General features: G+C 37.1%; 1 protein-coding gene across 5 annotated transcripts in view; it reads left to right on the top strand.

Moving 5' to 3' along the window:
- MICU2 (mitochondrial calcium uptake 2) overlaps positions 1-16,853 on the top strand; it is a 106,366-nt gene extending 89,513 nt beyond the window's left edge. For 4 of the 5 annotated variants that reach the window (XM_045188141.3, XM_024580825.4, XM_024580828.4 and 1 more), the window contains 6 exons: positions 5-67; positions 927-1,024; positions 10,918-11,089; positions 13,705-13,813; positions 14,382-14,539; positions 16,198-16,853. In XM_045188141.3, coding sequence (XP_045044076.1) covers positions 5-67; positions 927-1,024; positions 10,918-11,089; positions 13,705-13,813; positions 14,382-14,539; positions 16,198-16,302 — 705 coding nt within the window. In that variant the 3' untranslated portion in view covers positions 16,303-16,853. The remainder of the gene's footprint in view (positions 1-4; positions 68-926; positions 1,025-10,917; positions 11,090-13,704; positions 13,814-14,381; positions 14,540-16,197) is intronic. The other variant, XM_024580827.4, reaches the window with a different exon arrangement.
- Positions 16,854-18,550: the final 1,697 nt, after the last annotated feature.

Here is an 18,550-nt window from a genome sequence, read left to right on the forward strand (position 1 = left end):
TTAGCTGCAGAAAATCATAAGTAAACAGGATGACTTGAAGACAATAACTAATGAAACAGAATGCCAGGTATGTGCAGACAAAGTAAACATTTCCAAACAGATGATATTATATTAGCTTCTCTGTTGTGTTTGTTCAAATAAATATTCCCAAATAATTGGGAAAATTATCAGTAGCTTATTTTTTCTGAATATTTTAAGTAAATGTGCTCCATTCATATGGTGTAGACTTTAAAATGTTAACAAGAGTATGTATATAGGGTAGAATTTTCTTCCCAGTTAGCCCTTCTCCCTGAGCAATGTGTGCTTGTCAGTTTTCTGTGTGATCTTCCAGAGCTATTTTATGCACATATAAGCATATATATAACTAAATATATATATTTTTCCCACTTGTATACAAGCAGTAGCATACATACTATGCATTGTTCCACACTCTCCTGTTTTTCCTTAATACGAGTATCTTATTCTTTTTTAATGGCTCCATAGTACTTTGTTGTATGGATGTAACAATTTATGTAACTATGCCCCTTTTGAAAGATGTTTAAAAATATCCAGTGTTTGATATTACAAATAATGCTACAGTTAGTAACTCTGTGATTATATCATTTTATATATATGTGTGTGTGGATATATATGAGGGGTAACTTCTCAGAAATTCAGTTGATGGATCAAAAGGTATGAATATTTCTAAAATTTTGTTTACTGCTGAAGCCCACCTTAAGTATTTTGAGTATTGCAGCCCTACTTCTTTTCTTCTGCTTAAGCGAAGATGATTATAGAATTGTAATGCAAAGTAACAGAATGGCTACCTCTCTCTTTTCCACCTGTGTTGTTGTTACAAGAGTCTTTTGTGGATATTGTCCTGGGCTACAGGATCTATTTTTGTTCTTGGTTATAATTACCTGAAATTACTGTAACATTTTTTATAGGAACCAAAAGTGAAAGAACCTGAAATTAACACAACCCTTCAGATACGTTTCTTTGGAAAAAGAGGAGAAAGAAAACTTCATTATAGAGAATTTCGAAGGTAAATGCAAGTATTTATGTCAGGAAATTTTATAGGTAAGAACGGAAGAAACACCTGAGTATGGTTGACCCTTAAACAATGCAAGTTTGAACGGCATGGACTCACACATTGTTCAAGGGTCAACTGTACCTTCTTAGTCTTTAAAAAATTTACATGGTGATACTTGTCCTGTCCTGCCTTCTTTACAGAATTGAGTAAATGTAATAGTAAACTATAAAATACAAATTCTAATAATCAACTTTATAATAATCTAATAACAGAAAAGAGACAATCTCTAATTCATGCAAATATTTTCCTTCCTAATCTATTCTTTCCCCCAAATGAAAAATCTGAGTTGGACTTGGGCCCAGCTATTCAAATTCTGGAGGTTATTGACTGTCCCCCTGGTGGGAGAAATAGTCCAACCAAGTTTAGGGAAGAGCAGCACGAGACAGACCCACTAGGCACCTTCCTTCCTTGACCCTCAGACTCACTGCTGCAAATATTTTCAAGCTCTTGCTCTAGACCAGACCTGGCTTGGTGGAGGCTTCAGAAACTACAGATGACTGGCATGGGTCCTGGAAGTCTTCAGTTCCAACTGCAGTGCTGGGCATAAGGGCACAGCCTGCCCATGTCAGCCTCTGGGCTGCTGCTTTCTACCCATGATGAGGTAGAAGGCCCTCTGCTAAATTCCAGCAGAGTTGGGATTGATTGGGTTTCCAGCTCCAGGAATCTAAGTGATTAGCTGTAGCCAGTGTGCCCACAAGCCAGTGCTTGAGAGCTTCTAGCAGCCCAGCACATAGCCATGCTTCCCAGCTCATCAAGGCTGACGGAGTTTGCAGACAGGAAGATAATGGCCCGTTCACCCTGCCATCCCATCCCACCCCTAGCCAGTGACCCTTCATACTTGTCCTGGCACAAGGGCCAAAGGCCTGAGTTTCCACCCCGTTCCCAGCATCAGACTGGCTAAGACAGGGTTCAGAGCCTGGCACCCCTACTTGGTCTCTGACCTAAGGCAGTGTACTTAACCTTTTGGGGACTCAGTTTGTACAATATATATAATTTGTACAATATATATAATTTTTTTAAAGAAAAATCTGAGGTGCACCTGAGAGTTGGATGAGACAGCGTTTCTGAAGCACACAGAACATAACACGTGGTCAGCACTTAGAATGAATGCTGAGCTAATGTCAATTCTATGTCTGTCAAAGGCCTCTCACAGCTTGTTGCCCAGCTGCCAGAAGCTTCCTGAGGGCTTCTTTCAGTTTGGATTTCCTCAGCTCTCTTTCTCAGGTAGCTTCTTCAACATGGAGTGTCCACAGTCTCTTTTTCCTAACGAAAACTAATCAAAACTAAATTTAAAGTATAACTTTCTCAGTGTCTTTTTCTCCTTGAAATGACTACTTAAAATTCAAAGAGAAGGGTTTTTTTGGCAGGGGGAGGGGGTTAGGTTTTTTGTTTTTGTTGTTGTTTTGTTTTTTTTAATTAATTTATTTTTATGCAGTTACAATTGTCTGCATTTTCTCCCCATCCCTCCACCCCACCCCAGCCAGTCCGACCTCCCTCCCTGACCTCTACCCTCCCCCTTGATTTTGTCCTTGTGTCCTTTATAGTAGCTCCTATCGACCCCTCTCCCCACTATCCCCTCCCCACTCCCCTCTGGCTATTGTTACAGTGTTCTTAATTTCAATGTCTCTGGTTATATTTTGTTTGCTTTTTTCTTTTGTTGATTACGTTGTAGTTAAAGGTGAGATCATATGGGTTTTTTTTGTTTTTTTAAGTTAGAACACAGAACAGGACACAACTTTTACTTTTTTATCATAGATAGCCAATACTTTTTTATTTTGTTAACCAGTTTTTTAATTTGAAAATTCAGTAGTTTTAATCATCATTTAAGACAAAATTTTGAGGCCCTGGTCAGTTATCTCAGTTGCTTAGAGCATCGTCCCAATACACCAAGGTTTTGGGTTCAGTCCCTGGTCAGGGGACATACAAGAATCAACCAATGAATGCATGAATGTGTGGAACAACGAAGCAATGTTTCTCTCTCCCTTCCTCTCTAAAAATCAATAAAGCATTAAAAAATTAAAATATTAAGAATGTATATGAACTTTATGCAGGATCCCTAGTCTTTATAAGGCTTTCTAGAAATAATGCTAGCAATGGGATTAAACTTGTCAAAAAATGCAGTTACAGAGCAATAATAGTATACAGAGCAAAAGATACTGATGTCAAGTTTAACAAACAGTATTCCAGACTTCTTGTCATGCATTATTATTGTAGAAACTTAAATAAATTTGAATTCTTTGTTCACACAAAAAAATGTAGAAATTGCTTGGGCAAAACATTTCTTAGTAAGTGTAGACTTTTCACTTAGGAAAAAAACAATTATTTTAAAAGTCTGGCCCTCGTCAGGTGGCTTGGGTGGTTGGAGTATATCATCCCATACACCAAAAGGTTGCAGGTTCAATCCCCAGTCGGGGCAATGTAGGAGGCAGTTGATCAACATTTCTCTCACACATTGATGTTTCTCTCTCTCTCTCCCCCTCTCCCCCTGCCTCCACCGCCCCACCTCTGCGCCCCGCCTTCCTCTCTCTGGGATCAATAAACATATCATCAGGTGAGGATTTTTTAAAAATTTTTTAGTCTGTTTTGCACTCCAATAAATCAATAATTTCATTTAAATCTCCAAGTCAGATTTTACTCTACAAAATATTGATGTTTTTATCTAATTTTTCGCCCTGGCAAAAATTATCCCCCATCAAAGGACATGAGAAGAAACACCATCTCACCATCTACTTTTCCACCCTAAATTTTGATATACACTGACTGACAATTTACAGAATATTCAGTACTAAGTGAGTTTATTCTGTGGTGCTGCTAATACACAATTTAATCTAAGAAAAAAATTCTCAGGAATATTTTGTTTGCTGTCATTCTTCAGAATAGTTTAATCGATGTAATGATAGACTGTTGCTGTCTATAGGTAGTTAATTTTCTCAATTTTCCAGTCAGGAAAAGAATTCATATTTGCAAAATTGGTAAGAATTATCAACCCAATGTTGTCTGAACTCAGTGATTACTAAATAGATAAAATAATATGTTTTACAAGAAAAAACATGGCAGTGGGAGAATTACCAAGAAAAGAGGGTGAAAAGGTAAACAGGCAAAATTGTGAAGGCTTTTTAATCAGTGGTGAGGTGAGAAGGGCAGAGAACCACAAGAGTGCGGTGATGTCAAATCGAATAGATAGCTAAGGAAATGAAAGCAGGGAGGTCAGTTAGCAGCTGACTGGCTGATAGAGGAAACATGGTGGTGATTAGACTGGGGTTGTGGGAGTGGGAATACAGAGGAGTGGAGGAATCCGAGAGGTTATTTCAGGGAAAGAATTAATAGTACCTGGAGATGGGACAGCGTGAGTGGGGCAGAAGTCAGGTATTGCTGGTTTCTGAGTGGAACCAATGAATGAATGGGATGATGCCTATTCACTGAGCTGAAGAACACAAGTAAGAAGCATTTGAGGAAAGAATATGAGTGTAGCTCAGATATTGTCAGTGGGAGTAGATACCAGATTGCAGGGGGTAAGGAGAGAAATAACTAGTAACTCTTCCAAGAAGGTTGACTGCAAAAAAAAAAAGAAGAGAAAGCAGGCACTAACAGATTGGGAGAATATGAAAGTTTTTCCCCACATGTTAGATGATAATATAAAGAGGAAACAATACAGGAATGAATCAGAATGACCAAAAGAATAAGTTCCCTGCAGAAGAGGAAACACAGGAATAGAGGTGGAATTCAGTGACTGGTAGATAAGTTAGCCGTCCTCTTTTCTGACTGCTATTGCATTTCTGTAGTGATAGCAAGAAAATGAGAGAATTTCCTAAATAATGTTTTCTGACTTCTCTAGGAAGTTGGGGCAGGGTCATCTACCGAAGACAAACAAAGCCAATGGTATAGATTTGTAGAGGATGTGGAGGGCTTGAAATAGCCACTGTGTAAACTGAAAAAGAGCTTTCCATGTTGGCAGAGGCTGTTGGAAGGGTTGAGGGCCCAATAAAGGTGTAGACAGTGAGTTTATGTTGGTACCACTATGTGCAGCTATGGTATGGTTTCAAGTTACACTTAAAGAAGGCCATAAAAGCCCAAGGGGCTATGAACTTCCCTCTCAGGACTGCTTTCATTGTGTACCATAGAAGGAACTCTACCTTTTGCGACAGCATGGATGGACCTGGAGAAAAAGAAATACCAGTCAGAGAAAAATAAGTAAAATAAGCCAGTAAGAGAAAAAAAATACCACATGATCTCACTTATATGTACAATGTAATGAATAAAATAACTTTACACACAAAATAGAAACAGAGGCATGGATACATGGAACAGACTAGCAGCTGTCAAAGGTGAGGGAAGATGGGGATTGGTTGAAAGAAGGTAAAAGGATTAGTAAAAGAACATACATGCATAACCCATGGACGTGGACAGTGAGAGGTGTAGGGATTGCCTGAGGGAGTAGGGCGCTGGGTGGAGGGGGGCAAAGAGGACAAATATGGGACAACTGTAATGGCATAACAATAAAATATAAATTAAATATTTTAAGAACACTAGACATGCTTGGAAAGTAGTAGGTCTTAGTGTTTGAGGTTAGGCACACTTGCATCTAAATTCTACTTTCATCTACATGACCTTGAAAATACTATCTAAGCCACTCTAGTCAAGTATCCTACTGTATGACACTAGTACACAATCTATAGTATATGACTGTGAAAATTATGATTTACATTTTTTAAAAAATGCCCAAGGAACAAGAGAGCAGCCAAAGCAATGAAAATCTGAGTCTGGGCTTGAGTAGAATGAAAAGGGAAAGATAGTTGCAAAATGCTCATTGCCTTACCAAGCTACTGTCTTGTCAAGTACTTGCTTACCATGTGCCTGGCATGTGTTTAAGTGTTTTACATATATTGTTTTACCTATCCTGAAAACTTGGGACAGATAGTGTTCCCTTTGATAACTGGACTTGATGAAGTTAGGATACTTGGTCCAGGGTCATAGACCTCAGAAACTGGAGAGGAGATATTTATACCCAGGTTTGTCTTAAAGAGGTCACAGAGTTTCTAAAATAGTCCCACAGGTCTTTGGTGGGTGAGTAGGTGCACCACAGAGACAGGCACATTAAGTAGATACTAGCACATGTCAAGAGAAATTGAGCAGTTAATGAGGGAGCGAGCATGTGGATAAATTTGTGGTTTGGGAGTTGTTTTTAGCTTTGTTTTTTGTTTTGTTGTTGTTTTTACTTTTACAACTAGTCATAGGATTTCCCAATGACTAGGGTCCTATGACTAGGAACCACTTAGCCATTTAAATAAAAACTAAAGTATAATTTAAGTTCTGTCTCCTGGAATTTTGTTGTTTATTTTTTGTTAGGAAATCAACAGATAACTTAAATGTGAAAATTCAGTTCTTTATGTTCAGGGATGCTCAGTCTACTTAGGCAGCTATTGATGGTGTATACCCCTCTGTAACAGTGCCTCGGCTTTGTTTTTCCTGATTCCTTTTCCCTCTTCTCTCCTACTTTATTTAGGGCCTTTTCTTGTTCAGCTATTCATTCTTTTAAACTCTAATAATGGTTAGCCTTAGAAATAATGACCAGAAGTAATCCCTGCGTTTATTTCTGGAATGGTACTTTTGACCTCTTTTTTTCTTCAATAAATTTTCTAAGCTGAAAATAATTCTATGGCTTACCAGATATATTAGGGAAGTAGTTACAAAGGAAAGAAAAATGGTCTCAAGTTTTGATACCGATGTACTTTTTAGGACTGGGATTATTTTAATTTCTGAAATACCACTTACTAATACAGGGTGTTCTAAATTCATGAAGTTTTTTCATAAATGCCAAAGTAGTGTGCTGGTAAGTACATCTTATGCTCAGCTCTTAGAGAGAACCATCTAGACTGGTAACACTTAAGATTATTGGTGTGAATACTTCAGCAAACTGATCTCAAGCTGCCTCACACAAAGCAGAGGTGGACGACACATGCAGAGTACACGCCCACAGCTCCTGTGGGCCAGCTCCAGGACACAGGGCCTAAAACACCACCCAAGGAGAAGCAAAGTTTCCCAGAGCTTCCAGTTAGTCCACTAACTTATAAATTATTTAAATGTATTCAGAGTGTATCTGGTGGCCTTACATATTATAAATTCTTCAATTCATATATTATGTTCAGTATTCCAGATTTTCATATCATAACAAGATATACAGTAGACTTAGAAAGATTATTATCATATAATATACTTAGGTTCTTCAGACGTAGTATAATTAGTTCAAATGAAAGTAGCTTAAATCAGTCACTGCGTATTTTAACAGCAATTAGGTTTATAACAATTTAGCCTTCGAACCTAAAGAAAAAGGGAAGGAACCAGTTATTCATGTTCCTTTTTTATAAATATATTTTATTCATTATGCTGTTATAGTTGTCCCATTTTTTAATCCCCTTTATTCCCCTCTGATCTGTACCCCACCTCCCACCATCATTCCCCCACCTTAGTTCATATCCATGGGTCATACATATTAAGTTCTTTGGCCTCTCCATTTCCCATACTATTCTTAATCACCTCCTGTCTATTTTCTACCTACCATTTATGCTTCTTATTCCTGGTACCTTTTCTCCTATTCCCCTCTCCCTCTCCCTGCTGATAACCCTCCACGTGATCTCCGTTTCTGTGATTCTGTTCCTGTTCTAGTTGTTTGCTTAGTTCTTGTTTTTGTTTTTGTTTAGGTACAGTTGTTGATAGTTGTGAGTTTGTTGTTAGTTTACTGTTAATATTTTTTATCTTCTTTTTCTTAATAAGTCCCTTTAACATTTCATATAATAAGGGCTCGGTGGTGATGAACTCCTTTAACTTGACTTTACCTGGGAAGCACGTTATCTGCCCTCCCATTCTAAATGATAGCTCTCCTGGATAGAGTAATCTTGGATGTAGGTCCTTGCCTTTCATGACTTCGAACACTTCTTTCCAGCCCCTTCTTGCCTGTAAGGTTTCTTTTGAGAAATCAGCTGCTAGTCTTATGGGAACTCCTTTGTAGGTAACTGTCTCCTTTTCTCTTGCTGCTTTTAAGATTCTCTCCTTATCTTAACCTTAGGTATTTTAATTATGATGTGCCTTGGGGTGTGCTTCCTTGGGTCCAACTTCTTTGGGACTCTCCGAGCATCCTAGAAGTCTATTTCCTTTGCCAGAATAGGGAAGTGGTCCTTCATTATGTTTTCAATTTCTTGCTCTTCCTCTTCTCCTTCTGGCACCCCTATGATTCACATGTTGGAATGTTTAAAGTTGTCCCAGAGGTTCCGAAGACTCCTCATTTTTTTTTGAATTCTTGTGTCCTCATTCTGTTCTGGTTGAATGTTTCTTTCTTCCTTCTGCTCCAAACTGTTGATTTGAGTCCCGGCTTCCTTCCCTGTACTGTTGATTCCCTGTACATTTCCCTGTATTTCACTTTTCATAGCCTTCACTTTTCCCTCTATTTTGCAACCTTACTCAACCATGTTTGTGAGCATGCTGATTATCAGTGTTTTGAACTCTTCATCTGATAGGTTGGCTATCTCTTCATCATTTAGTTGTACTTTTTCTGAAACGTTGACCTGTTCTTTACTTTGGGCCATCTTTTTTTTTGTCTTGGAACACGGATTACTTTGTAAGGGGTGGGGCCTTAGGAATTGGCCAGGGCAGGGCAACCCAGGTTACTGCATTGTGGCACTGTATGTGGGGGAGGGGTCTGAGAGGGAACAATGTTGCTTGCTGGTCTCTCTGCTGGCTTTCAGTCACTTGCTCTGCTACCCACAGGCAAATTGGGCCCTTCTGGTGCTGACTCCCAGGTGAGTGGGTTTGTGTATGTTCTAGGACCCTGTGGGTCTCTCCAATGGACTCTCCTGTGAGGCTGGGAATTTCTCTTGCCGCCTCATCCCCCACAGGTTTTTCAGAGATTTTGAGACTTTATGTCCCTGTGCTGGAACCCTGGGTTGCGTGGTCTGTCTCACTTGCCAGTCGTTCCTCTTGGTTTATCCACACACAAATGTGGGACTGCCCGCTCTGCCAGCCAACACCCACCCACCCAGGTTCTCCAGCCACTGCCTTGTCACAAGTCCTCTCTGCCCCTGGCTGCCTGTCTCCGCCCCTCCTACCGGTCTGGATGAATGTTTCTTCTTTAACTCCTTGGTTGTCAGACTTCCATACAGTTTGATTTTCCAACAGTTACAGTCATTTTTTGTTTTTAAATTTGTTGTCCTTTTGGTTGTGCAAGGAGGTGAAGTGTATCTACCTATGCCTCCATCTTGGTCGGAAGTCTATTCCTGTTCTTATACCATGTTTTCTACTTCCCTATTTCATTGTACACTTGTTTGCAAGTAAAGCATTTTTTTAAGAATCCTAATAAGAAAAAATTGAATGTCACCACAGTACACAATACAACAAAGGATGAAGTGTATCAGTACATTTTGTTCAGTCCAAATTTGAAATGCTTCAAGTTTTAGATAAAAATCTAAACCCTAAAGGACACATAACACTGATAAGTATGTGTATTGAATACATTCAGATTCTGACCTACCACAGATAGAAGCCTAAAATTAAACTCCTTTCATGCTTCTAAGGTGTGGGGGACAAGTGGCAGCTCTCCTCCCACTGAACTGGACTCGACCTCTTTCACCACATGTGCATTCCCACTAAATTGTGACATGACAGAGAGTATAGATCATTGAACATGTGGAAAGGTGAGTAAGGAGTCTGCAGCATGTTAAAACTCATGGAGACAATCATGCTTTTCACATGATTTAGGTTATAAGTAAATCAGCATTTCTGTGTTCTTGTTCAAAGAAGGTATATTTTTAAACTGATATTCTTTCAGCTTATACATTTCTCAGGAAGCTGTTGATCACAGTTTGATCCAAGTGCTGTGTGTGTGTTCCTTTTTATTTATTTTTATTGTTGACACTATTACAGATGTCCCCATCCCCCACCCCCCCTCCACCCACTCCTCTCTCCCCTTCCCTCAGACAACCACCACACAGTTATCTGTGTCTGTGAGTCATGCATATTGTTCTTTGGCTAATCCCTTTACCTTCTTTCATCCAGTCCCCCAGCCCCCTCCCTTCTGAGAGCTGTCAGTCTGTTCCATATGTCCATGCAGTAAATGGACAAAAAAGCTGTGGTAGATCACAAAATGGAACACTACACAGATGTAAAAAGGAAAGAAATCTTAACTTTTGTGGATGGACCTGGAGATTATAATGCTAAGTGGAATAAGTCAAAGAAAGACATACACCATATGATCTCACTTATATGTGGAATCTAATAAATAAACTGACAAAACAGAAACAGAGTCACAGACCATTTGTTTTTATTTAAAAAAAAAAAGACTGTTAAGTCACATAGACATATGTTATTATCCAAAAGATTATAAAAACTTTCTGGTAAATCTGTGCTTTTGATGCAAAACCATTAATTATATTGATCAAATTTGGTATCTGAAAAATATAAGGAACCATCAGTTATGATTAACATTCTAAAAACAGTATCCCAACTGAATTTTAAGTTTCTCTGATTATAGATAACTTATCTATATTGGGAAAATGTTGTTTTCTATACATTTTCATTTTCTCTGGTTGTATCAGAGCAACATTTACTAATTTTTTAAGTCTAAGTCTGTCAGAATGTAGGTTGCCAAGTGGAATTTGCGCAAACAAACTGAGTATAGGGAGTCAGATTGAAGCAGGAATTGGACTCACCCAGCTGCTTGACACTCTGGTTCTTGCAGTCCTTGTCATGGCATTTATGCTTTGTGCAGCTCACAGAGGTGCTTGCACAGCCCCATTGATGGTGTGACAGTTGAAAGCCACTGGCCACTTCTGTCAGCTCTGTACTTTAACATTTAGGTTTATGGAGAATCTACAGACGGAGGTCCAAGAAATGGAGTTCCTTCAATTCTCTAAAGGTTTGAGTTTCATGAGAAAAGAAGACTTTGCAGAGTGGCTCCTTTTTTTCACTAACACTGAAAATAAAGACATTTATTGGAAAAATGTGAGAGAGAAGTTGTCAGCAGGAGAGGTTGGTATGTCTTTTTGTTATGCTTGTGATGAACATGAACTAATAATGTTAGGCATATTTATGTAATTAAATAAAGTGACTTCCAAACTAACCAAGATTGAGCTGCTCTCTATTGTTTAAGTATAAAAATAAGTACAAAAAGTGCAAGTTCTGCATATACTGTTTTCTTACTAATAAACTGTTAACTAAGAATCAGTATAGCAGCAATGAGTTTGGCATTTCCAGTAAAGTCATGGTAAGAGAGGAATGTCCACTGTCAATGCTGTCACTTCCTGTTGTTCTGGAAATCTTAGCTAGGGCAAATCTAGATTAAAAAGTATGAAAATGTGAAAGGAGGTGACAGTTATCTTTGGATATGATGTCATTATATGCCTAGAGAACCCAAGAGAATCAAATGGCAAAAACCATTAGAAACAATAAAAACTAAATTAAATGCCTGTTACAATGCTAATACTATATCAGAAGTAGCTGCCCTGTATAAAAATTCCAGGTCAGAAAATGTAGTACCATATGTGTGTGTTTATGTATGTGAAATACATGAAATGATAATTGCCAAACAGTTAATGTACAGTGGTGAGATTCCAAGAGATTTTTACTTTATGTATTAACTACATTATTCGAAAAAAAAAAATTTGAAATGTGCATGTATTTTCATATAATTTTAAAGCTATTTTTATAGTGAGGAATAAGATAATAAAATATAATGAAGATTGCATTTATAATTGCAATAGAAATATATAACAATTATAAATTACATATACGTGGAAACAAACTTTAAAGTTTTGATGGATGTAAAATAAAATTTTCTGATTGTAGAAACATTCTCTGATTGAATAGAAAGTCATAGCATTATAAATATAGTAGTTCACCTTCCTTTAAGTTAGTCTGTAAGTGGGATGGTCATACCAATCAGAACAGCCTGTTTACTGCAGTTACAAACTAACCCTGAAATGACTGTGGCTGACACAAGGAAGGCTTCTTTCTTGACCATGCCACATCTCCAGCATGGCAGGTGGGAGACCACCCATGTGGTGTAGGAAAAGAAAGGAGTGACTATGTTCTGGCAATTAAATGTTTTGTCCTGGAAACATGACCACCCTTGGCTACTTGGCTAGACTGATCACATGGCCCAGCCTAACTTCAGGGAGGCACGAAAGTGTGATCCTTCTTCTGTGCAGGAATTACGAGAAAACGAGCCACTGCCGAACACTACGGGTTTCAATAAAAAATGCCATGAATTTTATATAAAAAGAAATTTTGAGGAGGCAGGGAAATAGGATTTTCCTCAGTTTTTCTGTCAACCTAAAACTGCTCTAAAAAAGTGGTCTTTAAGAGAAAATGCAAAGATATTAAAATGTATCATCAACTATTGGTAACTAAAGCAGTTACAGTGATTTTGATAGACATTATCAGTTGACCAGAATATATAAAGTCCAGAGATAGACCCAAATACACATGCAAAATTTAGTATATGTAAGCTAATATTACAAATTAGTCGAGTAAAGAAGAATTATTAAATGGCATTAGGACAATTCACTGGCCATCTGAGAAAAAAAATAAAGGTTAAGTCTCTACCTCATTACTTTAAAGTAAATTCCAGATGGATCAAATAATTAAATTTAACAGAGAAAAAGGAAACTGGGTAAGAATACAAGAAAACTTGGAAACAGTCATCTTAGAGTGGGGTATAGCTGTCTTTCTAAGCAAACCCAGAAGCTTTAAAGAAAAAATTTATGAAATTACTACCTAAAATTAAAAGTCTATTGACTCCCCTTATCCCCCCCAAAATTATAATCAAAGTCAAAATTAAAAATTAACAAAATGAGGGAAAATATTGGGATCACATGTAATAGACCAATGTCTCTAATTTATAATGGGGTGTTAAAAAATTAAGAACTATGAGGGTCTGACATTTTACCCTATTAAATACATAATGCCATAATAAATGGCACAACGGGAATTTCAGCATAGGTCCATCTAACTCCAAAACTCGGTGCTATGTCCACTGATAAAACTAAGAAAAGCTAGGAGGTAGGCCACTTAACAGGATGTATTAGTATCCTCGAGCTGCCATTAATACCACAGACTGGGTGGCTTAAACCACAAACCAATTTTCTCAGTTTTGGCAGCTGGGAGTCAAAAGATCGGGGTGCTGGCAAATTTGGTGTCTGGTGGAGCCTCTCCTCCCCACACACAGAATGAAAATACTCTGGTGTCTTTTATCAGGACAGCAGTCCTATCAAATTAGACAACCCATCTCAAAATATAGTCACATTGGGGGTTATTCAACACATGAGTACTGAAGAGACAGAATCAGTCCATAACACAGGACAATCTCAAGTCTTAACACTGCACAACTCCGTCCACACAGTATGCAGTCTGCAATCACACCCAGTGCCCTGATAATAAAAAAAAATAGTTTTTATTATCTCTTGGGGTTCATCCTAATCTCTAAAAATCTATAATTTTGTTATTCTGCATCTCAAACTTTTTAATAGACTTGCTTGGAAAGATAGGAATTCATAAGCTTTATGATAGAAAAGAGGACTCACACTTCATAAGAGTATTTAATGTAACTACAAAATTGTAATAAAAACTCCCTTTTGTTTTATTAGAGTATTAGTCTGGATGAATTCAAGTCATTTTGTCATTTTACAACCCACTTGGAAGATTTTGCTATTGCCATGCAGATGTTTAATTTAGCTCATCGCCCTGTCAGACTAGGTAAGTTCACTGCATCATTTAATTTTTATTATCTCTTAAACTAGATGATACCAACCAAGGTGCCAGTTAGCAGTAAAAACAATGGACTGCCCTTTACTTAATTCATTGAGGTTATTTACAGCACAATACTTACATCTCACAATTACTCAGCTTGCTTTTACTTACTTTCTTTTCCCTGAGAGGGAGAAGGAAATGTTTAAATACTTGTGTTGGAAACATTGGTTAAAATAGCCACTTGCAGTTACCACATTTTACCATGTGTAATGCGCACTTTTTTGCCCAAACTTTTGAGAGAAAAATAAACATCATACATGCGTATAATGCACCTGTATGTAATGCGCACAAAAATGTGGGTGCGCATTATACACAGGAGCGCATTATGCACAGCAAATACGGTACTTTCATGGCACTTGTCAGCCAAATTTACATATGAATATATTTTTTTGTTTTACCGCCAATACAGTTAATAGTTAGATTTACTTGTAACTCTCAAATTATGAAAAATTAGATTAATTTCACTTAGACTGTTTCACATGGTGGATGAGTTGGTTTATGTTTTCTATTTTAGCAGAGTTTAAGAGAGCTGTGAAAGTAGCTACAGGACAAGAGCTCTCAAACAACATTTTGGACACTGTCTTCAAGATCTTTGATTTGGATGGTGATGAATGTCTTAGTCATGGAGAGTTCCTTGGAGTGTTAAAAAACAGGATGCATCGAGGTTTATGGGTAACAGATTTTGAGTTTTTAAGTAACATGTTGACATGTAATTAAATGGTGTTAAACCTAGAATTGGAGGAAATGTGTCATCTTAAATAGAGTTTGCATAATTTATAAAGAGATACCCTGACAGATACAATCTAACATTTTTCTTTGCCTTTTTTTAAAATACAAATTTAATCAGAAACCATTATTCAGAAATCATAGCCTAGAATTTACTTTGGGCTTTGCAATTAGACCACCTAGTTTCTTTTTTTAAGATTTTATTTATTTATTTTTGGAGGAAAGGGAAGAGGGGGGAGAAAGAGGGAGAGAAAAATCAGTGCAAGAAACATTGATGGTTGCTTTTCCTATGTGCCTCTACTAGAGATCAACCAGTAACTTTTTGCTCTGTGGGACATCACCCAACCGAGCCACACTAGTCAGGGCAAACACACCTAGTTTGAAATCCCAGCTCTATCAGCTATTAACTACCAAATCTTACAAAGCCACTTAATTTTTCTGAGTCTCAGATTTCTCATCTGTACAATGAGGAAACTAACAGGATCTACCAGGAAGAATTATTATGAGAATTAAGTGTAAAATACTTAGTATAGTAGCTGAGACACTTGCAATTGATGTTAGCTATTACCATTATTCACTCAAATTCACATATTGGCCTATATCTGGGACAGATCAAACCCAAAATTTACTTTAGATGAGAATCTGCTAGAAGCCCTCTCAGGAAGGCAATGTGCAGGTTGGAAACCTGGGTCCAGACAGGACCACATAGTAAGTAGGCAGTAAGGTTAGAACAGACAATGAGAGAGGAAAATATAGTGGGTTTACAAAAATAAATCTATTTATGACTTAGAGAAGCACATTCACATCCTGCCACAAACATTACTTATGGAAAATGAACAAATGTGATTTCCACTAACAAACATGTCTTACAAGCTTTGTAGTCATCCAACACCTCATAGTTAATAATCATATTACTGGAAATTAAACCAGTCTTTGCAGTTAACAGTTTAATATACCTAGAGTCTCTACCATTTCTCAGAAAGCGTTAAAGAGAAGAGCTAAAAATCAGCATTAGGAAACAAACATATACACAATCTGAAGTAGACTCTGCTTCACTGTGACGGGTTTCCAGCAGTGCTGTGCCCCTGTGCTCACCAGAGTCTCAGTATTATTGAACTTCTGCTTTCTCGATTAGAGAGAAATAATAACCACACAGTACTTTTTAACTCAGCACTTAAATGAATTACATTCTTAAGGTTTCTCATAAAATATATTGTGACCTGTAGTTTCTTTTTAATTTTATCTAAGGTTAAATCAAACTTTTAGGCTTATTTTTATTCCACATGTATTATAAAAGGAAAAATTATTAAATAATTATCTCTTAAAGCCAATATGAAAAAGAAGATCAACCAAAGTCTTCCCATTCTTATGAGGGAGGAATCTCCAATCACATATCCATTCCTTGGTTACCCTGTGGATATTCTTATATCACATTCACTTTTATCTTTTATTCTTATTGTACAGTTCTGTTGCAATCACCTGTTACAACATAATCCACCTCAAATATGTTTTGGAGGAGTGTGGAAAATAAACAGTTACAATGCACACATGAAATCATGTTTAACCTTCAAGAAAGCCCCTTAAGTTTTACTTTTGGTTAACAGGTATCACAGCAACAAAGTGTTCAAGAATACTGGAAATGTGTGAAAAAAGAAAGCATCAGAGGAGTAAAAGAAGTCTGGAAACAAGCCGGAAAAGGTCTTTTTTAGGAAAACATCACATGGGAATATTGCTCCAAATGTCAGAATTTGAGATTTTTTTAAACTACCAGATGTTTATCTTAAATCTTCACTGATTTCCTTTGTAATACAAAGATGCCTTGTATTACTTTCTGATTCAATAATTACTTAACAAGATTTCATTAACAAACTTAGTAAAAAGAAAGTACCCTTCTACAAAAGTAGATACTGGATTCTGTGAGAAGGCCTAAGGATGAAGTAATGCTTTGTACTATGATACAGTGGAAAACCTAGGTATTCACTAATTTCTTAGACACAATAGCACAATATGCTCTCTGGAAGGATCCACAATAACGTATAGAAACAAGTAATTGATATAAAGGCCAGTATCATTCTATAAGTCCTGATGTTCCTAGAAGAGCAAATTAAGTTAACATTTAAGGTTTTCTCATGTGTATCTTATATCACATAAACTTCTACATTTCATTTCAGCGAGCTGTATATTAGTTGTCTTTAAAATAACATGTAAATTCAACATTGGACGTAGAAACAATAAAGTATTTACAAAGATGCAAAAATTACTGAGGTGTGTTTCATTTTACATGTGTTGTCTATCATCCCTTGCCAGCCTAATTAGTTCATATTCTTAAAAACAATTGTAACTGGGAGAATCTTGATCACAAGATCAGGATCTCTTGGGATTTATTGGGTTGTAGATAAATGTTTAAAATGGCCCTAGAAATTAATTGGCACTAAATATAAAATGATATAAATATAAAATGACATCATTTTGAAACATACTTCTCAAATAAGTACTGCAAATATTGAAAACATGTTTGACTTCCTGAATAAATGGCTGATTTCAAGACTAGGGCAGGGAAATGCACAAGAGGAGCCTGGGGCACCTTATGCTTAGAAGTAAGGAAGTGCTCAAAAAATAATGGGGGACCTGTCGAAGGACAAGGGCCAACCTAAAAGAGGCAGCCCCTGGCCAAGTCTGGTACAATTTGAGCATCAAGGACATTAATGTGACTAGTGGATTTTAACTATTAGATAAGATACAGTACAATCTTACACTGAAAATTTATTGGTTAATAGGGCAAGGGAAACCTCCCCTTTATGATTGTTAAAGGGAAAGGCCTTGAAATATTTTAAATGTGCCTAATTAGAAGACTCTCTTTCTCTGATAGTTTAATGCTTGTGATTGACAAGTGGTAAGAACTTCATTCATTAATAGATAAATGGAAAAGCAAAATGTGGTGTTTATATATGATAGAATATATTCATCAATAAAAAGAAATGAAGTTCTGACACAGGCTACAACATGGATGAACTTAAAAACATTATGTTAAAATATAATCCAGACACAAAAGGACTAATGTTGTACAACTCCACTTACATACGTACCTAGAATAGGCAACATTCTAGAGACGGAAAGTGGATTCAGTGTTACCAGTGGCAGGGAGGAGGAAGACTGGGGATTTGCTGCTTAATTGTTACAGGATTTTAGTTTGGGGTGATGAAAAATTTCGAAAATAATGTGATGATTTTGCAACAGTGTGGATATAATTAATGCCACTGAATTGTACATTTTAAAATGTTTTAAATATCAAATTTGTATACATGTATAAATATATGTATTCATACATATGACAATTTTTGTACCCTTTATATGGGTGAACTATATGGTATGTGAAATACATCTTCATGAAGCTATTTTAAAAAGTGTGTAAGACTTCCTGCCAAGATGGAGGCATAGGTAGACATGGTATGCCTCCTCAAACAATCAAGAGGACGACAAATTTAAAAACAAAAAAATAACCACAACTGCCAGAAAATCAAACTGCATGGAACTCCGACAACCAAGGAATTAATGAAGAAACATTCATCCAGACAAGCACTGCCCACGACATTGTGGCTGAGACAAGACAAATTCACATGGACTACCCAGTCCTGTGGAGGAAAAGGGACGGCACAGCCACTCTCTCAAGGGGAGAGCACCCCGACCCTTGCCTTGACAGGTTTTTATTGGCTTAATTTGCATAGGAATACAGGGCGTATATGGAAAGCTCATCAATCATTGTCAGGCAGTAATACTCAAATAGATAACATTCAGAGAACTCTGAGGGCTTATTTTGAATCGGGGTTAGATAGCTAAAGGACCATAAAACTTTGGGGAAACAAACTCATTTCACGCTTGGACCCTTATCATTTAAATTGAGGGTATTAGCAAAGCACGTTTCACAGGATTTTATGCATTCATAAGGTTTTCTCATGT

This window comes from Desmodus rotundus, chromosome 3, assembly GCF_022682495.2.
Source record: "Desmodus rotundus isolate HL8 chromosome 3, HLdesRot8A.1, whole genome shotgun sequence".
Lineage (NCBI taxonomy): Eukaryota > Metazoa > Chordata > Mammalia > Chiroptera > Phyllostomidae > Desmodus > Desmodus rotundus.